This window comes from Podarcis filfolensis (genome assembly GCF_964270895.1).
Source record: "Podarcis filfolensis genome assembly, chromosome: 13".
NCBI classification, from domain to species: domain Eukaryota; kingdom Metazoa; phylum Chordata; class Lepidosauria; order Squamata; family Lacertidae; genus Podarcis; species Podarcis filfolensis.
In genome coordinates, this window is record NC_139615.1 from 35,746,008 (window position 1) to 35,771,464 (window position 25,457).

Here is a 25,457-nt window from a genome sequence, read left to right on the forward strand (position 1 = left end):
TAGACTATATTTCCAGGGAATATGGGAGGTGGTTAGAAGAGTGCAATACTAGGGTAGCCTGATGCAGAAGAAGACAAGGCTTCTGCAAATTCTGAATGCAATCTGCAGCTGCTGAAATTCTACACAGCTGTTAAAGGTGTAGGAGCTTTGACCTCTTTTTCATCCAGTGTGGTGTAGTGGTTAAGAGCGGTGGACTCGTAATCTGGTGAACCGGGTTCGCGTCTCCGCTCCTCCACATGCAGCTGCTGGGTGACCTTGGGCTAGTCACACTTCTCTGAAGTCTCTCAGCCTCACTCACCTCACAGAGTGTTTGTTGTGGGGGAGGAAGGGAAAGGAGGTTGTTAGCTGCTTTGAGACTCCTTAAGGGGAGTGAAAGGCGGGATATCAAGTCCAAACTTCTCCTCCTCCTCCTCCTCCTCCTCCTCCTCCTTCTCCTTCTCCTCCACCTCCTCCTCCTCCTCCTCCTCCTCCTCCTCCTCCTCCTCTTCTTCTTCTTCTTCATCATCATCATCATCATCATCATCTGCCCACCCTCGCACACACATCTGGATGTTTCGATGGGAGATGAACTGCTTTGGCAACGGGTGCGCCTTATCCCTGTAGTTACCACAACTGTTTCTCTCTACTCAGGAAGACAACCACAACTACTATATATCTCGAACGTACGGTCCAAGTGAAGCGCGAGCCAAGGAACTATGGGTAGAAGTTACAGCAGCCAACAGGAGCCAAGTCAAAGTCCATGGAATCCTCTCCAATACGCATAGGCAAGCCTCGGTGAGCATCTCTTTTCACCTGTTGGCTATGTGCTTACCTGTCTATGTATCCATTGCTACCAACAACCTGCCATTGCATTTCCAGCCACTTTGCTTTGGTTGTCCTTTCCCTCCAAACCGCGATTAGTGTCCAAGATTTTGATAGAAAATAGGTGAAGTTTTACGGTACAGGGAAAAGCTGACTAGAAAACATTCCATCTCGTCATATTTTGGCTTCCCTCTACCTATGTTAAAAAAAATTTGAGGGCTGAAATGCGAACATCTTCTTTTAACTGCTGTATCGGCATAAGGAAACGCAGGTATTTCTGCACATAACACAAAACACTAAACTATGGTTTGTTAAGCTATGGTTTAGCAGGTGTGAGACCTGACAGGAAGTTTAAGTGTGATTTGCTGTTGGTTTATGAGCTTTGGTTTGTTTTAATCATGGCGTAGTATTACGTGTAAAACCCTCACCCTTTCCTAACCATGGTTTGTTTGATGATGCCACCCAGACACTCATCTAACTACAAAAGCACAAGGGAAGAGGAGCTGGAAAACAAAGTAACATGTTGGAAACAAGCCATGGTTTCTTTTACTGCCTGTAGGACAACTTGTGATTAACTCATGGTTTGTTAAACAAACAACTTGAACAAACCATGGTTTAGCACTATGCTGCTAACTAGCCATTCCTGAGCTCCTATGAGGTGTTACCAGCAAATCAATACTAAAACATCTGCTTATCTTATAACTGCAGCAGCAACATAAATCAGCAATTGTGTTGTCAGCCTATTCTTCTCTGCGCAGGCATCTCACAGAATTCTAAAGCCTTGGCCATTGATTTTTCTAAACTCATAAACTCTTAGTCACAGTCATAGCCAGTTTATTTAATTACCGCATTTCCTACAAATACATTTGTGCTCAAAGCAGTTTACTGAAAACAGTCTAAAATGCGATAGAAGTGGAGGAACCATAATAATCCGATACAAATTGTATTACTACAACGTAGCGCAGACATAAACCTTAACTGAAAGGTTAATTTACAAAATACCTTCACATCCCGGAGAGGTACTGAAAAGAAAAGAAAAATACAGAAAGATTGCTTATCTTCACTGTAGCGATAGCATATGTTGTGCAGGTATTGTATGAGTTAACACCATGTGTTTTTTGTCTGGGACATTTACATAAACACAGACCTACACCAATATCTTGGCTGTGTTGTCCTTTCCCCCTCCACCCAAATGGATCATATTTTCTCCAATATTTTGAGTGAAACCTTAAAATTAAATGAACTTCCAAGGGGAGGGAGGTGGAGACTGCACATAACAATAGAGCCTTTTTATTATAGGGGAATACACGGAGAATAAAGTGTTGCAAGTTAGGGGGAATAGTTTTATGAATTTGTTGGATCACTTATTATTTGCACGAATGAATTCACACAAGGGTTGCACTCCTCCATCAAGGGTTTCATCTTGAGAAGAGGAGCCCATTTGTGCCAACATCTTGCCCTCCACCAACGAAATCTGTACCCCAGGAATGTGAGCTGTATTTCCAGTAAAGCCTCACACAAGTGTAGTAGGATTCAGCACCTTAAGAATCTCAGCCTCGTTTTATATACGTATAATAAATGGCAGCAAAGATGGGCTGGAAAATATACCTGCAGTTCTTGACAAATTCTCAGAAGCCAGAGGAGGGGCTGGGGTGTAACCCCTGTATTTTGCAAAGCTCCTTGCCCCTCTCTGTGATGAGCAGAAACAGAATAAATTATGCCAGTAGGTAAATACATGCACATCTGCTTAATTTGCAAGCATTTAGTTTAATTACTGGCTTTCCTTGGCACAGAATCTGGATTCCGTCCCCACCATTCCTTAATGCTCAAGCCTATATTTGTACGCTTACAAGTTCCTCCATTTGATCTTGAACCCTGTGGAAATTTGGGGTCGTGAACACGCTCAACATATCACCCAACAAGCCTCCTGTCTTAACGCTGTTATTCCCATCTATCCTCCTACAGAGAGTCATCCTATCATTTGACTTCCCCTTCTATGGGCATTACCTGCGGCAAGTCACCATAGCAACCGGAGGTGAGCTTCACTGGGTACCACATTGGGTTTAAGGGATGCTGGTTTTTTGCAAAGATTTTCAGAATACTGAGGGGGGTGAGGAGTGCCTGTACAAAGGTACTAGAAGCAACATGGCAACGTCCTTTGTGATATCCCCATTCCTTTACCCTAAGTGCTTGGACTGCAGCCACTTTGGGTGGGAAGTGTGGGCCTGGTTTTGCCCCACTCCGGCCAATCTCACTGTTGCCTTTCCAGCAAGACTAGGCTCTATACTTCTGCTTCCTGAAATGGGGGGGGGGGGAAAGCAGTGATTGAAGGGGGACACTGAAGTGAACCTGCAATATGATAATTTATTTCACTTACTCATGTGCCCTGGCCTGGATTTTCCACATAACATCATAGCTGTCAACCTTCCCTTTTTTTGCGGGAAATTCCCTTATTCAAGCACCGTTTCCCGCTGCTTCCCATTGCTATCCCGGATTGTTAGATATCCTGTAGACTGTCCCCGAGAAAGGTGAGGCTGCTGATCCCTTATTTTCAAATCTGAAAGTTGACAGTTGTGCATAACATCATTGGGGAACCTGTGACCCTCCAGACTACAACTCCCATCATCCCTTGTCACTGGTCTATGGTGTTTGGGGCTGATGGGAGGTGGAGTCCAACAGCAGCTGGAAGGCTGCAGTCTCCTGGCCTAGAAGGAAAGCAAATTGATAATTACCAGAAATTATTCTCATTCGTATGCTCTCCCTCCTTCCAAGTAGGGTGTCTGTGTGTCCTATTTTTTCCCAAGGACAGCCCTCTATTTGAAAAGCTGGCCAGTCCAAGTCCAGCTTAGAGATAAAGACCCATGAGAAGGGAGGGCAGGAGGGGCCTTAACGTTGCTCACCAGCAACCTGGACAACAGACTTAGTGGGCACCCAGGTCACCTGGTCACATTCTACGGAGAGATGTGACTTTATTTCTATTTAAACCATAGCAATAATTTCTGCTCTTGCATCTTGAAATATACTCTGAGTCGAGTGTGGATTTCATGCTCTTTATTCAGCTCATAGTAGTGAGGAATGAAAGTTCCCCCCAAATATCTGCTTTATATGCATTATTTACACAATGGGCTGCACATGATTGGCTAATTTAAGCACAAATTCGACCCACAGCTGTGAGGCATTTGCGAGCTTTTTTGCGGAGAAAGTCCTGTTGCTCCGCCGTGACCTCCCTGCCAATTTAGATACAGTGACTGAACTGGAGGCCCCTCGACTGACTTCAGGTCCAGTGTTGGACCATTTCGATCGGATACTCCCTACTGATGTGGATGGATTCCTCCAAGTTGGTAGACCCACCACCTGCCTCCTTGATCCGTGCCCGTCTTGGCTGATTAGGGAGTGTCCAGATGTTGCGCGGACCGCCCTGGTTGAAATTATCAATTTGTCCCTTGACACGGGGACATTCCCAGGGCAACTGAAGGAAGCAGTGGTGTGTCCACTCTTAAAGAAAACTTCATTAGATCCCTTAGACCTATCCAATTACCGCCCAGTTTCAAATCTTCCATACCTGGGTAAGGTAATTGAGAGAGCGGTTGCTGAACAGCTTGGTAGGTTTCTGGAGGAAACATCGGCATTAGATCCATTTCAGTCCGGTTTCCGTCCTGGTTTTGGGACGGAGACAGCTCTGGTTGCCCTAACAGATGATCTCCGTAGACAACTGGATCGAGGCGGGTCAGGACTGCTGATCCTTTTAGATTTGTCAGCAGCCTTTGACATGGTCGATCATGATCTTCTGGACCACCGCCTCGTAGATGTGGGGATAAAGGGCATAGCCCGTAACTGGCTGTGCTCTTTTATCTCTGGTCAGGGACAGAGGGTGGCACTAGGGAGGGAAATGTCGCCGCGCCACTCCTTGGTGTGTGGAGTGCCGCAGGGTGCAATTCTCTCCCCGATGCTTTTTAACATCTTTATGCGCCCCCTTGCCCAGATTATCCGGAGCTTTGGGCTGGGCTGTCACCAATATGCTGATGACACTCAGCTCTATCTGCTGATGGATGGCCACACTGACTCGGCCCCGAACACACTGACCAGATGCTTGGAAGCTGTGGCTGGATGGTTTCGTGGGAGCCGATTGAAACTAAATCCTTCAAAGACAGAGGTCCTATGGCTAGGTCGGGATGGCATGGGGATGAGGGACCAACTCCCTTCTCTTGCGGGGGCCCAATTAGTGCCATTGCCTTCCATTAAGAGTTTGGGTGTTGTCAGGGAATCAGGAGCAGGAGCACTGGGGAGAGAGGATTGGGAGAGCGAAGGGGAAGAATCCGAGGGCAGCGTAGGGGAGTATGACAGTGGCCCGAGAGATTCCATGAGCTTCTCCAGCGAATCAGAAGATTCCCAGAAGGGGGCGCCGATGGTCAGGGCAAGGGGGGTCCCAGGGGGGACGCACCAGAAACAAGGAGCCAGAGGGGAACCCCAAAGCAGCAGTGGAGGATCAGGACCAGTTTCCCCACCAGAGCGTAGTGGGGGGGAGGAGTCACATGTGTCAGGAGCAGTGTCTCCTCCAGAGAGGGAGTCAGGGCTGACCACGCCTCCAACGGAGGGGAGGTCAGTTGCAGCTAGCCCCCCCGATGGGGGAAGCAGTGACAGCAGCAGTGGAACGGTCAGGAGGAAAGTTGCTGGCTGGGCGCGCGCGCCAAGTTCAAATGTGCAGGCGCGCGGAACAGCAGGAGACCCGGATGGGGAACCAGCTCCTAAAGCCCGCCGGAGGGAGGGAGAAGGCTCAGGGGAATCAGCGGGAGAAGAGGCTAGAAAGGGCGGAACCCCGGCGGGCAGGCGGACCCAGAGGAGGAAGGAGCAGCGGAGAAGGTGGAGCAAGGCTAGACTCTTAAATTGGTGTCAAGGGGGAGGAGACTCAGACGGAGCATCAGTGGTCTGACACTTTAGACGTGGGGCTGCGCGCTGCGGCTCTGGAAGTGAAACTGAACTTCAATAAAGGCTTTTATACTTAACAACGAAGCAGCGTTGGTCCTTTGTGAGCTGGGACCTAGGGTAGCCCTGACAGTATGCTCCGTCTCTCATAAAAACCTCGCAGCGTGAGTTGGTGCAGCGAGGGGCAAGACTTGGTGTTTTGCGAGCTCACGAAGATAGGCAAAGATGACTACAGAGAGCCAGGTGAAAGAACTGCAAGAAGCAGTCACGACGCTTTACGCGGAAGTAGCAGCATCCAGGAAAAGAGAAGAAGAAGCAGTAGCGCTCTGCCGGGATCTGCAAGCCAGGTGGGACCGTTGGGGGAAAGAGGGGCTGCCAGGACCCAAACCGGAGGGAGTTGGCCTCGGGAAGAGGGGGGGCAGCCTGGTGGCGCACTTTGATGGGAACCTGCAGCAATACCCTAACTTCAGAGCTGACGTGGTTTACGCGCTCAATTTGCTTCGGAAAGACTTTAGAGATGAGGAAGAGAAGGTGGGCTTCATAATCACTCATTTGCATGGGGAAGCAAAAGCGTGGCTGCGGAATTTGTGGCGCGAAAAAGACCCTGCCCTCAAAGATTCCGATGCATTTATCAAAGCTATGGACGCTTGCTTTAAATCTACGGTAGATGTAGATATTGCTCGGAGGGAAATGCATGGACTACAGCAAGGGAAAGCGACGGTGAGGCAGTATCACTCGCGCTTTTTTGCCTTACTGAACGTGCTGGGCTGGGAGAAGGACTCCATTGCTGTCAGAGACCTGTTCTGGGAGGGGCTAAGTGGAGAGGTGAAAGATGAACTGGCAAGAGGAGAAAGACCCCAAAATACCCAAGAAGTTGCCCAAAGAGCGTTGGCAATTGGTGTGCGCCTGGAAGGACGTAAGGGAAGCACCCCAGCCAGGACAACCCCTTTCTTTCCCAGAGAGGCGGGGCGGGCGCTGTCCATGCCTCCTTTGGGAAGGGGAGAAGAGCCGATGGAGATTGGTGGTGCAAGGGCTCAGACTGCCAGCAGAGCCCAAACACCGGGAGCAGTCAAGGGGAAGGCTCCTAGAGGGACCAGGAAGTGTTACATCTGCGACAGTGCACAGCACATGGCCAAAGAGTGTCCCCAGAGGCTCCAGAAGCACACTGCAGCCTCAGCAACAGTAAAGGGAACAGGTGAGCAGCTGAAACAGCTGCAGGGGGAAGAAGAAGCCTGGTTGGAAACAGAGCCACTGGGGCCCAACCAGGCAAGTCAGTGAAGCAGTCCCCAGAGATTTTACAGCCCACAGACCCCCTCCCACCCAAACCAGTGGTGCAACTCACCGCATCGCTCCAGTTGCCCAATGGGCACACCATGCAAGTACCAATAACCATTGACTCTGGGAGCAACGCAGACTTTATTGGAGTGGACTTTATCAAGCAACATCGCATAGCACTCATGCCAGCCACGATGCCCCTAAACGTCGTCACGGTCGATGGCAGGAAGCTACTGGGAGGAGAGGTGGTACAGCAAACACCACCGATGGTGATGCAAATTGGAAACCACCGCGAAGTCATCAGCTTCAACGTCACCCACCTGTCGGACACGCCCATAGTGTTGGGTATGAGTTGGCTGGATAGGCACAGCCCGGCATTGGCATGGTACCAGCGGCAGTTGACCTTCTGTTCCTCCTACTGCGCAGAACACTGCATCCAGACCCGCCAGGAGGAGGAGGGGCAAGAGGATGAACCGCAGCTACACCTAGGCATGGTGCAAGCGGTACCCAACAAGTACAAGGAGTTTTTGGAGGTCTTCTGCGAGAGGGAAGCGGATAAGCTGCCTCCCCACAGGCCTTACGACTGCAAGATTGACCTCCTGCCGGGAGCGACGCTGCCGACTGGGAAACTGTATTCCATGTCTGAAGATGAACTGCAAGAACTCAGGGAGTTCATAGATCACAACTTGAAGCGGGGGTTCATCCAAGAATCTAAAGCAGTGGGGGGCAGTCCCGTGTTTTTCGTGAAGAAGAAGGACACGCCCCAACGGAGACTCATAGTTGATTTTAGGACCATAAATTCCAAAACAAAGCCCGCAGCATTCCCCATGCCCAAGATCGACGACCTGCTCGCGACGGTGAGGAAGGGACGGATCTTCACCAAGTTGGATCTACGAGGGGCGTACAACCTTATACGCATGCGGGAGGGCGATGAGTGGAAGACAGCCATGTTTACACCTTTAGGCACCTATGAATATCGCGTAATGCCTTTTGGTCTGCAAAATGGCTCCCATACCTTCCAAGCTTTCATGCATCACGTGTTAGCGGGACTCCTCTACAAGAAGTGCGTCTGCTTCCTGGACGATATCCTGATCTTCTCGGAATCGCAGGAGGCTCACGAGAGGGACGTCAAGGAGGTCCTGCAGAGGCTACGGGAGCACAGACTTTACGCCAAATTAGAGAAGTGCCAGTTCGACATGACGGAGGTGGATTTTCTGGGCTACAAGCTGTCCGACAAGGGACTCGCCATGGACAGCGCCAAGGTCCGCGCGGTGTTGGACTGGAAGAGCCCGCGCAATCGGAAGGAGGTCCAGAGGTTCGTCGGCTTCGCCAACTTTTATCGCAAGTTCATCAAAGGGTTCGCGAAGGAGACGGCGGCCATCACGGACACCCTCAGCTCCAAGAAGAAGAAGTTCACCTGGACGGACCAGGCGGAGCAGTCCTTTCGGAGACTCAAGCGTCTCTTCGCGTCCGAAGAACAGCTGCTACATGTAAACCCCAGCAGACCAATGAGGGTTGAGACGGACGCCTCAGACAGAGCAGTGGGGGCCGTCCTGTTGCAGCAAGATCCGCAAGGGGAATGGAGGCCGTGCGCATTCTACTCCAGGAAACTCAGCAAGGCGGAACAGAACTACACCATCTGGGACAGGGAGTTGCTGGCCATTCATGCAGCTTTCAGGGCGTGGCGGCACTTCCTCGTTGGAGCCAGACACACAGTGCAAGTCCGCACGGACCATAAGAACCTGGAGTACTGGCGCACGGCGCGGTTCCTGAACCAGAGACACATCCGCTGGGCGGAGTTCTTTGCGGATTTCGATTTCCGGATAGAATACATCCCGGGAGACAACAACGTCATGGCGGATGCACTATCCAGGAAGCCGCAGTATCTCGAGGAAGCGGCGCCGGTGGCGGCCAAGCACATTTTCGCACCGAAAGCGTGGGCGTGCGCTTCAGCTGCCGTGGACCTGGACGCGGTGCGTCGAGCGCTGCAGACGGATTCGTTCGCACAATCCAAGATGGAGGAGGTGCGAAGAGGCACAGCGAAGGACGACGAGTTCCAGATACGAGACGGACTGCTCATCCGCAAAGGGGCTCTCTACGTGCCCGGAGACGACCTCCGCGCGAAAGTCTTGCAGCAGCTACACGACGCGCCCAGCGCTGGGCACTTCGGCAAGGACAAAACGGCGGAATTAGTAACCAGAGACTTTTGGTGGCCCAAGGTGAGGGGAGAAGTCGCGGATTACGTCTCCAGGTGTGACACCTGCCAAAGGGCCAAGCCAGTACACAGGAAGCCAGCGGGTCTACTAGAACCCCTACAGACGCCGCTCGAACCGTGGGAGAGAGTGGCCCTGGACTTTGTCACAGATCTGCCCAGCTCGCGAGGCAAAACAGCGGTGCTCGTGGTCGTAGACATGTTCACCAAGATGGCACACTTTATTCCGTGCGCGAAGGTGGCCACAGCGGAACAGACCGCCAAGCTGTTCATAGACCACGTGTTCAAAGCTCACGGCTTGCCGCGGTCCATCCTGTCCGACCGGGGTCGCCAATTCGTCTCGAGCTTCTGGCAGAAGCTGCTGGGCATCCTGAACGTCAAGATCAACTTAGCGTCGGCACGACACCCGCAGACCAACGGACAAGCGGAGAGGGTCAACGCCATCATGCAGCAGTACCTGCGATGCTACGCCAATCAACAACCCTCGACCTGGGTGGACTACCTACCGCTGGCCGAGTTTGCCTACAACAACACGAAGCACGGGTCTACGGGAGTGACACCGTTCTTCGCCAATAATGGGCGGCATCCCAGAACTTTCCCAGGGTTAGAGACGAAGGGGGAGGGGGAGCCAAGGGGAGCAGAGCACTTAGCAGCAGAGTTACAGGAGGTCCACGAGCAACTCCGCAGGCAATTGGAACTGGCGAAACACGCCTACAAAATGCAGGCAGACAAGCACAGGAGGGTCGGGGAGGACATTCAGGTGGGGGACTGGGTCTGGTTAGCAGCCCAGGCAGTGCCGGCCAGGACGCTAGCTAAGAGGAAGCTCAAGCACAAGCAGCTGGGACCTTACCAGGTCGCGGCGCAAATCAATCCAGTGGCCTTCCGGTTGACACTCCCGGAGGGCTCCAGAATGCACCCAGTCTTTCATAGGTCAGTGCTCACACCCTACAGGGAACCCCACAGGTTTCAGGCGACAGGGAACGCGCCAGACACACTTAGTGAATCTCCGAAGAGGGAGGGGTCACGGAGGGCGACGCCACTCAACGAGGTCACGGAGATTTTGGACTCGAGGTGGGGGGAAGAGGGGGTGGAATACCTCCTCGCCAGGGAAGGTACCCCAGCCAGTGCCAACAGGTGGGTACCGTGCTATGCCGTGGAGGAGCACTATCTTAAAGACGAGTTCCATGCACTCTTCCCACACAGACCTATGCCGGCAGAGTATTTCGACGACTGGCTCTTCACGCCCACACTGTCAGCCAGTACGTTCCAGGGTTTTTCATCAGCTGAAGAGACGACGCCAGACACTAGCTCCTCGGAGGGGTCTCTCTCGGGGTTTGCCACAGACCGCTCCTATTGGTGGGACACTCAACCGGAGGTGGGGTGGCGCAGGGAGCTGCTGCGGGGACCTTTGCAAGCTGTCTCACCAGAGGTACCCGGGGGAGGGGAGGACATGGACGTGTTGGGGGAGGATCCTGGATTCGAGCACATCAGCAGAGAGATGGAAGCAGAGGAAATCGACGTCGACGAGCCCGTTGCGGTTGGGCCGGATCCAGTGGACCGGCTACACACCAGGGGGGAAGAATGGTATCCCGCACTCACACCCACTGGACTGGAGCACCCGGAACCCACACCCGAAGAGGGGGAGGGGGGAAGGGGGGGCTTCGAGGGGGGGATGGATGTCAGGGAATCAGGAGCAGGAGCACTGGGGAGAGAGGATTGGGAGAGCGAAGGGGAAGAATCCGAGGGCAGCGTAGGGGAGTATGACAGTGGCCCGAGAGATTCCATGAGCTTCTCCAGCGAATCAGAAGATTCCCAGAAGGGGGCGCCGATGGTCAGGGCAAGGGGGGTCCCAGGGGGGACGCACCAGAAACAAGGAGCCAGAGGGGAACCCCAAAGCAGCAGTGGAGGATCAGGACCAGTTTCCCCACCAGAGCGTAGTGGGGGGGAGGAGTCACATGTGTCAGGAGCAGTGTCTCCTCCAGAGAGGGAGTCAGGGCTGACCACGCCTCCAACGGAGGGGAGGTCAGTTGCAGCTAGCCCCCCCGATGGGGGAAGCAGTGACAGCAGCAGTGGAACGGTCAGGAGGAAAGTTGCTGGCTGGGCGCGCGCGCCAAGTTCAAATGTGCAGGCGCGCGGAACAGCAGGAGACCCGGATGGGGAACCAGCTCCTAAAGCCCGCCGGAGGGAGGGAGAAGGCTCAGGGGAATCAGCGGGAGAAGAGGCTAGAAAGGGCGGAACCCCGGCGGGCAGGCGGACCCAGAGGAGGAAGGAGCAGCGGAGAAGGTGGAGCAAGGCTAGACTCTTAAATTGGTGTCAAGGGGGAGGAGACTCAGACGGAGCATCAGTGGTCTGACACTTTAGACGTGGGGCTGCGCGCTGCGGCTCTGGAAGTGAAACTGAACTTCAATAAAGGCTTTTATACTTAACAACGAAGCAGCGTTGGTCCTTTGTGAGCTGGGACCTAGGGTAGCCCTGACAGGTGTAATCCTTGACGCCTCCCTTTCTATGGAGGCGCAAGTTACAGCAACAGCCAAGGCGACATTTTTCCACCTTCGCCGCATCAAGCAGTTGGTCCCTTACCTTTCCCGCCCCAACCTGGCCACAGTGATCCATGCGACGGTCATCTCCAGGCTTGACTACTGTAATTCGCTCTATGCGGGGCTGCCCTTGAAGCTGTCCCAGAAACTCCAGCAGGTACAGAATGCTGCAGCGAGGCTCCTCACGGGGTCTCTGCCATGGGAGCATATTCACCCAGTGCTTTTCAAGCTGCAGTGGCTCCCGGTGGAGTACAGGGTCAGATTTAAGGTGCTGCTTTTGACCTTTAAAGCCCTTCACGGACTAGGACCCTCGTACCTACGGGACCGCCTCTCCTGGTATGCCCCATGGAGAGCCTCAAGGTCCATAAATAACAAAGCCCTAGTGGTCCCAGGCCCTAAGGAAGTTAGATTGGCCTCAACCAGAGCCAGGGCCTTTTCAACTCTGGCTCCGGCCTGGTGGAACGCTCTGCCTCATGAGACCAAGGCCCTGCAGGATCTGATTTCTTTCCGCAGGGCCTATAAGACAGAGTTGTTCCCCCTGGCCTTTGGCTTGGAGCCAATTTGATTCCCTCCCTCGCTCTCTTTCTTTTTTCTTTTCCTTCTCCTCCTGCGATGAGGCTACATTTTAATATTTTAATGTTCCATTATTTTAATGTTGTATTTTAATTTTGTTTTTAAGTTGTAATCATTAATCTTGTTTTATTATTGCTTGTAAGCCGCTCTGAGCCCGGCCTTGGCTGGGGAGGGCGGGGTATAAAAAAAATTATTATTATTATTATTATAATTCCTGGATTCTCCTGTAGGCCAATCAGGTTGCAGATTCACTTCCACCTGGAGCTGGATTGGGTGGCTGCTGTGACCAATCATACTGCTGCATTGTTCTAGGACCCATCAGACTGCTGCATTCTGAATCCTATTCTTCTAGGACCAATCAGGCTGCTGCATTTTGGATCCTATTGTTCTAGGACCAATCAGACTGCTGCATTTGGATCCTATTCAACTCAGTACATAACACATCTATTCATAAAAAATAGCACATGCAAATTGTGTGCAAGTTCTATATGCCCAGCTCCTCACTCACAATGCAAAAGTGACCGCCCTACTACCAAGCTCAGCCAATAGAACACAGGGCTCTTCATCTCAGAATCGTAGGTTTGAGCCCCAATCTTGAGTGAAAGATTCCTGCATACTAAGGGGTTGTACTAGATGACCCTCGTGGTCCCTTCCAACTCTACAATTCCATGATTCTGAGATGCTTCAAGAAGCTCTGGAATGAGGGGCTGAAAGAGAAGGCAGGCAAATGGCGGCCAGAGGGCATCCCTGATGTCCAAGTCACTTCGTGGGCTGCCCACAGTCAAGCAGAAGAGCACTTGCTTTACACACACAGAACGTCCCAGTTTCAGTCTCCCAACATTTCCAGGAACGGCTGGGAATGTTCCCTTTTGGAGAGTGTAAATAATACTGAGCTAGATTGACCAGTTGTTTGATTTGGTATAAGATAGCTTCAGCTCCGTACGTTTCTGTGTTCACGAGACCGGGCGGATCGCAGAGCAAGCGTGAGTCACAACCCCCATCGCTTCTTCTGAAAATCTGTTCTGCCTCAACTCATCCTTCTGCCCCTCCTGACCTCTGTGGACCTCCTGCGCTCCCACTTGTGGCGACATCTGGAATCTATCTGTGGTGTTTACTGTAACTTCTCGTTTCTCCACCTTCCTTGCCGTCACCTCCGCCGCCCAGCTGGCAGCAGCTGTGCTGCTAGCCTAGCTCTGAGGACTGGAATGGCTTGCCCCCCCCCCCGCTCTGAAATCCTGCAGCCTGTAGGTTTTCAGCACAGCAGCGAGCCTTGAAAGGTTTCCCTCGTAGCTGAGCAAGGTGGTCGGCTTGATGATTTTATGTCTTCACGCTGCTGCTGAAGCAAAACCCACCTCCCCTCCCCTTCTCCCACCAGAGCATTGATGCCTTTGGTTTGGTGGCTAGCAAAGTGGGTTTTATTTATTTGTTGCAGTGCATGTTTAATAATAATAATAATAATAATGATTGATTGATTGATTGATTGATTGATTGATAGATACCCCGCCCATCTGGCTGGGCTTCCCGTCCTCTGACGTATGTGATAGGGGGTGCATGTTCCTCTCCCCTCGTTCTCCACAACAACCCTGTGAGGGAGGTTAGGCTGAGAGATGGTGACTGGTCTAAGGTCACTTAGTGAGCTTCATAACTGAGTGGGAATAAAAAATAGAGTGGTCCTGAGTTGTGTGTGTGTGTGTGTGTGTGTGTGTGTGTGCGCGCGCGCAGCAGGGCTTCCGTCTCCACTGTTCTAGAGCCATCCAATCAGCAGTATGAAAAGGGAGCCTTTTTAGCCACTGAGAAGAAGTTTTCTCACCCTTTGTGCCCATTGGAGCCAATCAGGAGATGAGTCAGCCACTGAGGATTGGCTCCTAGGGTCGCTCTGGAGAAAACGCATGGGAATCATAGAATTGTAGAGCTGGAAGGTAGAAGAGTTTGGATTTGATATCCCGCTTTATCACTACCCGAAGGAGTCTCGTAGCGGCTAACAACCTCCTTTCCCTTCCTCCTCCACAACAAACACTATGTGAGGTGAGTGGGGCTGAGAGACTTCAAAGAACCAGCCCAAGGTCACCCAGCAGCTGCATGTGGAGGAGCGGAGACGCAAACCCGGTTCCCCAGATTACAAGTCCACCGCTCTTAACCACTACACCACACTGACTTACATGGGTCATCTAGCCCAACACCCCGCGATGCAGGAATCTTTTTGCCCACAGAGCGTTGAGGAGGAGTGATTCTGCATGCTAAGCCTTTAGGAATACAGAAACGCCGCAAGGTGCATCTGTTTCCACAGAATGGTGTGCAATGCAACTTCAAGGGAAACACAAGTTAGGTTACTGCCCCTGAACATATGGAAAAAAGAATATATGGGATGCAGCAATGTCTGGGCGTCACACCAGACACAGGAGGGCAATTAAACGCATAGCAAACAGAGACACCTTGCAAAAAAAGGTAGACCTTGTTGTGTTGTTGTTTAGTCGTTTAGTCGTGTCCAACTCTTCGTGACCCCATGGACCAGAGCACACCAGGCACTCCTGTCTTCCACTGCCTTCCGCAGCTTGGTCAAACTCATGCTGGTAGCTTTGAGAACACTGTCCAACCATCTCGTCCTCTGTCGTCCCGTTCTCCTTGTGCCCTCCATCTTTCCCAAAATCAGGGTCTTTTCCAGGGAGTCTTCTCTTCTCATGAGGTGGCCAAAGTATTGGAGCCTCAGCTTCAGGATCTGTCCTTCCAGTGAGCACTCAGGGCTGATTTCCTTCAGAATGGATAGGTGTGATCTTCTTGCAGTCCATGGGACTCTCAAGAGTTTCCTCCAGCACCATAATTCAAAAGCACCAATTCTTTGGCAATCAGCCTTCTTTATGGTCCAGCTCTCACTTCCATATATCACTACGGGGAAAACCATAGCTTTAACTATACAGACGTTTGTCGGCAAGGTGATGTGTCTGCTTTTTAAGATGCTGTCTAGGTTTGTCACTGCTTTTCTCCCAAGAAGCAGGCATCCTTTAATTTCATGACTGCTGTCACCATCTGCAGTGATCAGACCTTGTTACACCAACCACTCAATATTCTCAGAGGAGGGGTTACGTTAAGTAATATGTTTGAATGTCAGATGTATAAGTGTAGGTCTAGAGACAATGGATAAAGCAAACATCATTAGCTGGATAAGTGTTTAATGGTTATTGTATTTGTATTTGTTTGAAAAACCAATTAATTTTTTCTTTTCTTTTTTTAAACTGAAGTCACTCTGAAAGAAGTTACTGCCACTCTCCAAATCATTTGCCCATGTATGTGTACAGAAAATAGTAGACCTAGCTGAAAGGCAGGACATGGAGATCTGCATTGATTGTTGCAACACATTCCTAATTATTATTATTGTATAATTGTAAGATTCTAAGAAGGTTGTGTACTCTTAGAAGGGGTTGCGGCTGTGAGGGCGTGTAGCTGTAACTATCCTGAAGAGCCCCTGCAGTTCTGATTCTGCTTCCACTGCTGTCACTGCAGCACTCTGGCTCTCTAGAAAGTGACCCTGGGGTTCCTAGGAGTCTGGTGAAGAAGGCAACAGGATTGTAGATGGTGATATAAAATAGCTTGGCTCCCTCCCTCCCTTGGTCTCTTTGCTAGGCTTCATCTTCATGGGGGACGTCATTCATCGGATGCTGACAGCGACGCAGTATGTTGCACCTCTCATGGCAAACTTCAACCCCAGCTACTCTCGAAATTCCACCGTCAAATACTTTGACAACGGTGAGTCCTTCTCACGTGCGCACTTGGGGAAAAAAATCATTGTGAGCACTTAGTATCTCCCGTTTCGTTTAACACTAGAACCAGCCTTTATTTTGCAAAGCAAAATGTGAAAACCCAAAATTCTCTGCTTAGGTGCTTTTCGCACAGGTCTGTTTGTTTTGCAATTGAGAGGTATAGCTGGACTCTAGTCATAGGAGCCAGCTCCTGGGGGAAGAGGGACTTTGGAGCCCCCCCCCCTTTTTAGGGGACCAGGTCCCATCAATATTCAGAGGGTGTTCAGCTCCGCCCCCTGACTCCTTACGACATCGCATACATGATAGGACCCTCGTACCTACGGGACCGCCTCTCCTGGTATGCCCCACGGAGAGCCTCAAGGTCCATAAATAGCAACACCCTAGTGGTCCCAGGCCCTAAGGAAGTTAGATTGGCTTCAACCAGAGCCAGGGCCTTTTCAACACTGACTCCAGCCTGGTGGAACGCTCTGCCTCATGAGACCAGGGCCCTGCAGGATCTGATTTCTTTCCGCAGGGCCTGTAAGACAGAGTTGTTCTGCCTGGCCTTTGGCTTGGAGCCAATTTGATTCCCTCCCTCCCTTTCTTTTTTCCTTTCCTTCTCCTGCGATGAGGCTACATTTTAATATTTTAATGTTTCAATATTTTAATGTTGTATTTTAATTTTGTTTTTAAGTTGTGATCATTCAACTTGTTTTTATTATTGCTTGTAAGCCGCTCTGAGCCTGGCCTTGGCTGGGGAGGGTGGGGTATAAATAATAATAATAATAATAATTATTATTATTATTATTATTATTATTATTATTATTATTATGTCAGGAAGTCGTGTCAAGCCCCCTCATGTTGAGAAGCTGGCGCTTCTGACTATAGTACCAACTCAATTTGCCTTTATTTCACACTTACGATATTGATAACTCCCATTATCCCTAGACAGCATGCCCAGTGTTCAGGGATGATGGGAATTGTAGTTCAGCAATGTCCACAAGGCACCAAGATGGGAAAGTCTGGGTTGGGCTAATCTATGGGCAAGTGGGTGGCCCTGCCTTGTTCTTGGCGGAGAGCATGGCTAGTTGGTTTATGAGTTCCTTCCTTGTATCTGTGAATGATAGCAGAAGTTTCAAGTTCCTAGTCCCCATGCCAGCTGTTAGGGTAAACCAATGGCCTTCTCATATCACCCCTTCTCCTGCTCTTCTTCCTCTTCAGGGACAGTCTTTGTGGTTCAGTGGGACCAAGTGTACCTGGAAGGAAAAGAAGACAGAGGCTCTTTTGACTTCCAGGCAGCTCTGCACAGTGATGGCAGAATAGTCTTTGGCTACAAAGAGGTGAGGGGAGTTAGTTTCTGGGCTCAATTCAAAGTGCTGGTTTTGTCCTATAACACCTTAGGCAGCTTGAGACACCAATACCTTAGAGACCGCCTCTCCTTGCATGAATCTACCTAAACCAGGCTCATTATCTGAGGCCCTTCTTTGTGTGTGTGTCCGTCCCCATCCCTCCGGGGAGGTGCGGGGTGGCGGCGGCAATATGAATATAGGCCTTATGGGTGGTGGCTCCTGGTTGTAGAATGCTCTTCCCAGAGTGATGTGCCTGGAACCATCATTGGAAACTAACCTTTGCCATTGCAGGTTGAGCACTTTTAGTCAGTGAATGATCTTTTATCTTTTGGTTAAAAGATAAAATATAGGTCAGGGGTCAGCAATTTTTTTCAGCAGGGGGCCGGTCCACTGCCCCTCAGACCTTGGGGGGGCGGATTATATTTTGAAGGTGGGGGAAAAGAATGAATTCCTATGCCCCACATATAACCCAGAGATGCAATTTAAATAAAAGCACACATTCTACTCATGTAAAAACATGCTGATTCCTGGACCATCCGTGGACCAGATTTAGAAGGTGATTGGGCTGGATCCAGCCCACAGGCCTTAGTTTGCCTACGCATGACAGCACAGAACTAAAAGGTGTGGTGAGACTCCAGTTCTTTGTTGTTTCCTCTGCTAAGAAGTTCATCAAAGTCTTAGCCATTTAGGAGCAGAGACACTCTAAGAGTGGGTGTGGAATTACCTTTCTTTAACGCCATGGATGGGATTTTCTAAGCCTTCTTTCCCCTTTCCTGGCTCCAGATCCCCATGTCTGTCCTGGAGATTAGTTCTACACAACATCCCGTCAAAGCTGGACTCTCAGATGCTTTCATGATCCGTAACTCCTCCCCTGGCGTGCCTGGTGAGTCTGGGCTATTTGGAAGAGGAGAAGGATGGGAGTGAATCCCTAGACAGGTAGACTTATTGGTTGGAGAGCTCCAAGTTCAGAGGACCAGTTGCTGAAGAGCCGCAGAGGGTGATAGCTATTGTCCTCCTGTCCTGCTTGTGGGCTTCCCATAGGCATTTGCTTGGCCACTGTGGAAAAGAGGATGCTTGACTAGATAGATCGTTGCTCTCCTCCAGCAGGGCTCATCTGAGGTTCCTCCATTCTTCTGATGGGTTCTTATCTTAGACAGACAGTGCCAGGGCTGAGTGACATGCCTACCACCATAAGCCAACAACCTCCAGCCATAATCTCCTACCCCTTGTGCAGTAAGCAAAAGGGAATATGCATTCCAAAGAAGAGAGCTCAACTGGTTATTGGCCAAGTAAATACCGTATTTTTCGCTCCAAAAGATGCACCTGCCCATAAGACGCAGCTAGTTTTTAGAGGAGGAAAACAAGAAAAAAAATATTCTGAACGAAACAGTGGATGTGTGATTTTTGTGGTTCGTGCTGTGGCCACAGACAGTGAGTTTGGGGTAGCCCAATGCAAAAATCCTGAGGATCCATGTGAATCCGTGCTTTGTAACCACGTTTTTGCGCCATTGTGGCCCCACGCAACAGTGGGTGCATGATTTTTTGGGTGCAGGCTGTAGCCATGAAGAGTTCAGCTCCAGGGACTACACAATTGTTCCATAAGACGCACAGACATTTCCCCTTACGTTTTAGGAAGAAAAAAGTGTGTCTTATGGAGCGAAAAATACGGTAAATACCCAAAGAAGGGAGGAGCTGGATACAACATTGTCCAGGGATCTCCTGCTATATAGGGAGTTGGGGTCCAAAAAGCTTTCTTCCAGCCCCTAAAATGCCAGAGGTGCTCCAAAACTGCTCACGAGCTGTACAATCATATTTAACCGTGCAGAGATATGCATGACTGCAATATGAGACTGCGCCCCACAAGACAGAGGGCAGAGACCCGCTTTAATTGAATACCCCCATCTTTGTCTTTTTTTCAGAAGCTCACCGTCGGACCATCTATGAATATCACCGAGTGGAGCTGGACACCAGCAAGATCACTAGCACATCGGCTGTGGAGTTTGTGCCCTTGCCCAGTGAGTCGGAAGCGCATTATGAAGCATGCCTCTAGCACACTGAGTCTCAAGCACTGTTGTCATGAGTTAGATAAGGATGTATGTGAGGAAAGCCTTCCTGGGCGTAAAGATGACAATACGAAGATGCATTTATCAGGGGGTTTTGAAGAGAAGGGAGCTGTTCATATTCCTTCTTTGTGACTAAGGGCATCCCTCAGTTCGCTCTTGCCTTCTCCCACTTCCCCACTTGCAGCCATAGCTGAGTATAGCAGAAAGCCTTGAATTTGAGGGAGACAACTGGAAATGTGTGCATAGATTCTCCTCCCTGCTGAAGTCTTGCAGCCTAACTCCACATTAAGTTAGTGTTGTGGCTTGTAGCCACATTGGAGGATTTTTTATAAAAAAAATCTGCTCTCCATCAAAGGAGACCATGCTGAGCTACATGGACACAGGAAGGGAAGGAGATGCTCCACACTGACTCAGACCGCTGCACTGAGTGGACGCAGCTGTCCAGGTGTTCAGGGACACGGGTGGCACTGTGGTCTAAACCGCTGAGCCTCTTGGGCTTGCCGATCGGAAGGTCGGCGGTTCAAATCCCTGCAATGGGGTGAGCTCCCGTTGCTCTGTCCCAGCTCCTGCCAACCTAGCAGTTTGAAAGCACGCCAGTGCAAGTAGATAAACAGGTACCGCTGTGGCAGGAAAGTAAATGGCGTTTCCGTGCGCTGTGGTTTCTGTCACGTTGTCCCGTTGCGCCAGAAGCTGGCCACATGACCCGGAAAGCTGTCTGTGGACAAACACCGGCTTCCTCGGCCTAAAAGCGAGATGAGCGCCACAACCCCATAGTCGCCTGTGAGTGGACTTCACCATCCAGGGTTCCTTTACCTTTTACCTTTACAGGCAAGAGGCTTCTGCAGTTGTACCTGAAGATGCCGGGGACTGATCTTGGGTCCTTCTGCACTCAAAACATGTGATCTGCCACTGAGCTATGGGAGATCTTCCCTGATCTGACTCAGCATGTGGCAACTCCAGACGTTGGCCACTAGAATGTGACAGGGAGACCAAAGTGGGGGCTGACTGCAAGGTGGATTTTTGACAAGGGTCACATCCACATCATACATTTAAAACACATGGCTCCACTTCTCTAAAGAATCCTGGGCAGTGTGGTTCACCTCTCACAGAACTATTATTCCCAGCACTCTTAACAAGCTACAACTCCCAGCATTGTGTGTGGGTTTTTTTTTGGGGGGGGGAGCCATGCACTTTAAATGTATTACGTGGGTGTGACCAGAGGCTTCTGGTTGTTTGTCACTGCTTTGCAGACATTAAAAAACTGGAAGCTAGCTAGGATGCAAGATCCCATTGATTAAAGTGGGGAAAGCCCCCCAACAATCATGTACAGTGGTGCCTCGCAAGACGAAATTAATTCGTTCTGCGAATTTTTTCGTCTAGCGAATTTTTCGTCTTTCGAAGCACAAAATCCCATAGGAATGCATTGAAAATCAATTAATGCGTTCCTATGGTCAAAAAAAGTCCAAACAAAGCCAAATTTGGTACAACAAGAGTTTATTAAGTGCTCTTTAAATTCACACATACTGTAAAGAGCATTTCAAAATTCAAACCCAGAATTTTTTTAAAAAAACAGTAGAGTGACCCAGTGGTCACAGAAAATCGTAAAAATGCAGAAAAAAACCACAAGCTTCCAGATTCTTGCAAACCCCTCCCCAACTGTTCCCCCACCCACCCAGCACACAGAAATTCAAATCCAGATTTTTTTAAAAGAACAGCAGAGTGCCCCAATGGTCACAGAAAATCATAAAAATGCAGAAAAAACACACACAAGCTTCCAGATTCTTGCAAACCCCTCCCCAACACCAAGTCCTTGAATTCCAAACACCCCAACCCAAAATCCAACCCCCCCAAAAAAAGTTTTAAAAGCTTAACTTACCAAATGGCTGCAAAAGAAGTTTTGGAAAAGCTTCAAAAATCACCAAAGTCTTTAAAAACCTCAAAAAAGGCTACTATGTACACTGCATTCTATGAGTTGCTCCTCGAAGTCAAGTCGCAACTGTATTAACGGTGTTAAGAAAAAGGAAACAAACTTGCAAGACGTTTTCGTCTTGCGAAGCAAGCCCATAGGGAAATTCGTCTTGCGAAGCAGCTCAAAAAACGGAAATCCCTTTCGTCTAGCGAGTTTTCCGTCTTGCGAGGCATTCGTCTTGCGGGGCACCACTGTATTCAACCAACAGCTGGTTTTTTGTTTATTTATTTTTTTAAAGACACATTCTCTAACATTTCAATGGCTTTTCATGGACTTGGTTTATTGTAACCCCATTTGTGATGAAGAAGGGGAAGAATGAAAAATGAAATGAAAAAGTAAAAAGGGGAAATAATAATAATAATAATAATAATAATCAGTAAGCAGTCTTCGCAGCAGCACATTCTGTACCTTCCACTCCTTGAGATGCATCACAGAGGAGATGGTTAAAGAGATAGCATTTAGCCCACGAGGACAATGCCAGGGAAAACAAAAACGTCCTGCTTGCCTCCATAAATACCCAGCGGAGGATAAACCTGTCCGGGAAATGCCAAGGTTATGCGCTTAAGCCATATCTGTTGGGTGTTTTATGACACCCCAAACAGCAGGCTCAGTCTGCTGCAGCACAGGCTATAAATAAGCGCTCTGAAATTGTGTAAAAAGGGGGGGAGAAGAAAATAAGCCGTTGTTGTGTTAAAAAAACCCACCCCCCCACCCCCCCACAAGTCTTTTATGACCACTTTGGAATGAGGACCAAAAATCAGATGAAAAGAGTCTATGGCACGGATGTGGCCCCCAGGCCTCTCTGTGGCCCTCAGATCTCCCTTCAAGACACGCCCTTCGCCGGCCCCTGCTTCACACTTCAGGTCTTTTCACCCAGCTGGAATTGCGTGTTTGAACTTGGATAATGACTCTCCAGTTGTCTGGTTGCAGGGCAGAGAGCTCTGTGCGTAGAAACTAGTCTCCTGTACAAGGGTAAAAAAAAAAATTGGCTGGTCCACCTGCTTTTAACTCTTGCCCCACCCTGATTTAAATCAGAGTCTCTATATTTTAAAAAAAGCGTGGATATGTAAACTTGTAACTATTAAAAATGGAACGGGGGAAACGATTTTCCTACATGTTGCATTTCATACCCCACCTTACGTCCAGAGAGCTCTAAACTAGGCACCCCCAACCTTTGGTCCTCTAGAGGTTTTGGACTACAATTCCCATCATCCCTGACCACTGGTCCTGTTAGCTAGGGATCATGGGAGTTGTAAGCCAAAACATCTGGAGGGCCACAGTTTGGGGGTGCCTGCTCTAGACGGTATACGTCTTTCTCACCGCCTCCATAATAACCACACAAAAACCAGATTTTTTCATATACATAAAACAAAAAGTTGTTGCAGTGGGGCCACTAGGTATTGGTAGGTGGCAGTGTGCTTTAGATGGCAAGGCGCATCACGTCAAAATGTGTTAAAAGCCACAGAACTGGCAAAATTGACATATAAGCTACGGGACAAGGATAACTGTGACTTTAAAGATGAATGGGAACCCTTTACAAAGCATTTGAAGAAGCAACAAAGCGAACTGGACTACTTGGCTGGCTTTGAATAAACATTCACAAACTTTTTATTGATGATAATCAGCTAAATAGTTTGAGGATCTATATAACTGTGTAACATGCAGAAAACAGCATTCTTAGAGAAATCAGAGACTGGAACTGAGGGAAGCCGGGGTGTGTGTGTGTGTGTGGATTTTGTGTGGGAGGAGGGAGAAAAAATTGGGGGGGGGATAAGGATGATATGTTTCTGGATAATATGTTTTGTTTTAATTTTTAATAAAAAAAAGTTTTTTTAAAAAAAATGTGTTAAAAGCCAACAGCCCTATACATTTGGGAGCCCTCCTGCGCATTACGCTGAGTAGGGCCCTAGACCTCTGCCCCCAAATCCTGCCTTGATGGCACCACTAAGCTGTCCGTGCCTTCCCTGTTTGGCCTTAAGAGCTGAGATGGAATGGAAGTCATGTTGAGACACTTGCAGGAAAATTTCGGATCTAAGCAACAAGCGAGGGGTGATCGATGAAATCAGCGTGAAACTATTTTCTTCGGTGACATGCCGAATGCTTCTCCCTGAGGGAAAAAGGCTTGTTAAAATCCGCTGCCAACACAATGGAAGGAGATTGGGATACATCCCCCACACCCCCGTTTTGCTGTTATGAATAGAATCACAAGTGCTTCCAGCTTTTTGCTGCTACTCTGAGAGATTGCTCCGTACCAGTTTGTTCCAGGAAAAGAGGAACAAAAGGTTTTTTACTTTTAAGTTAGGAAACATCTCGGCTTACCCTCATTTCTCTTGAATTCTGGGAGGGTGTCCCTGGCCAAGACCTTGAGAGTAGGGTCAGATTTGCAGGGTGGGGTGAGGAAAATGGTTTCAGATTAACACACAAACTTTCTCAGCAGTCAAGGGAAGAAGGTTCGGCACAGAGTGGCCACTTAGCACCAAAAAAGAAGGCCGGATTTGCATAAAAATTGCACGCACTAACTTTATTTATTGCACATTATATGCCAGCTTCCCCCCACCCCAGGAGCTCAAAGTGCCAGACATAATTATCTCCCCCTCCTCATTTAATCCTTCACAACAACCCTGTGTGGTAGGTTAGGCTGAGAGACAGTCACTGGCCCAAAGTCACCCAGTCAGCTTCGTGGCTGAGTGGGAATTTGAACCCTGGTCTCCCAGGTAGCCGACGCGGGTGGCGCTGTAGGTTAATCCACAGAGCCTAGGACTTGCCGATCAGAAGGTCGGCGGTTCGAATCCCCTCGACGGGGTGAGCTCCCGTTCCTCGGTCCCTGCTCCTGCCAACCTAGCAGTTTGAAAGCACGTCGAAGTGCAAGTAGATAAATAGGTGGGAAGGTAAACGGCGTTTCCGTGCACTGCTCTGGTTCGCCAGAAGCGTCTTAGTCATGCTGGCCACATGACCCGGAAGCTTGGCTCCCTCGGCCAAGAAAGCGAGATGAGTGCCGCAACCCCAGAGTCGGCCACAACTGGACCTAATGGTCAGGGGTCCCTTTACCTTTTTGACTCCCAGGTAGCCAGCCATCCAACACTCAGAAAGCACATCTTCCAGGCTGGCTTCTGCGTTGGCTCCTCTCATTTTGGAAAGCAAGTTTTGGAGCTCTCATGCTTTTCCTCTTTCCCTTTGCAGCTTGCCTCCAGCACCAGAGCTGCGAAGTTTGCACCACATCTGACCTAACCTTCAACTGCAGCTGGTGTCATGTCCTGCAGAGGTAAGGCACGCAAATGTGGGAGGGGATGCACATTCGCACCTCGAGAATCAAATTAGCTCCCTCTAGTCTTGTCCTATTTATGGTGCATTTATGGTGCAGCTAGGTAATTTTAGACCCTGGGACTTAATGAACTCAGGGTGGGGGGGTGGGAAGAAGGAGCCTCCCTCTTTAGATGGCAATGTCCCTTACTTCAAAATGTGGCAAGGCATCCCTATGGGAACCCTTGTACTCATTCGACTGAGCGGCCGGTTTGTATTTCTGCCCCAAAGTCCTGTCTTGATTGCCCTGCACCACACTTATTCAGGACTATGACAGAATAAAGATGTAGCAAATATTTTTTCGTGGGGAGGGCGGTTCAGTTACAAGCTTTTTCGAAAGCAAGTTTAGGAAAGTATGCACTGGCTACCAATTAGTTTCCGGGCCCAATTCAAAGTGCTGTTTTTGACCTATAAAGCCTTAAAACGGCTCAGGACCGTAATACCTCAAGGACTGCCTCTTTCCATATGAACCTACCCAGACCAAGGTCATCTTCTGAGGCCCTCCTTCGTGTCCCTCCTCCTCGAGAGGCCCGGAGGGTGGCAACACGAGAACGGGGCCTTCTCTGCAGTGGCTCCCAGTCTGTGGAATGCTCTCCTCAGAGAAGTTTGCCTGGCGCCTTCATTACACACCTTTCGGCACCAGGCAAAAACATTCCTTTCCAACCAGGCGTTTGGTCGATCTGATCTACATCCTATGCCCTTTTAAAATGTGGGTTCTTTT

General features: G+C 49.7%; 1 protein-coding gene across 4 annotated transcripts in view; it reads left to right on the top strand.

Moving 5' to 3' along the window:
• Window positions 1-25,457, top strand: part of PLXDC1 (plexin domain containing 1) — a 73,428-nt gene that overhangs the window by 32,327 nt on the left and 15,644 nt on the right. For all 4 annotated transcript variants that reach the window (XM_083583167.1, XM_083583166.1, XM_083583168.1 and 1 more), the window contains 7 exons: window positions 631-774; window positions 2,767-2,836; window positions 15,940-16,062; window positions 17,277-17,395; window positions 18,188-18,287; window positions 19,324-19,419; window positions 24,617-24,698. In XM_083583167.1, the coding sequence (XP_083439293.1) occupies window positions 631-774; window positions 2,767-2,836; window positions 15,940-16,062; window positions 17,277-17,395; window positions 18,188-18,287; window positions 19,324-19,419; window positions 24,617-24,698 (734 nt within the window). The remainder of the gene's footprint in view (window positions 1-630; window positions 775-2,766; window positions 2,837-15,939; window positions 16,063-17,276; window positions 17,396-18,187; window positions 18,288-19,323; window positions 19,420-24,616; window positions 24,699-25,457) is intronic.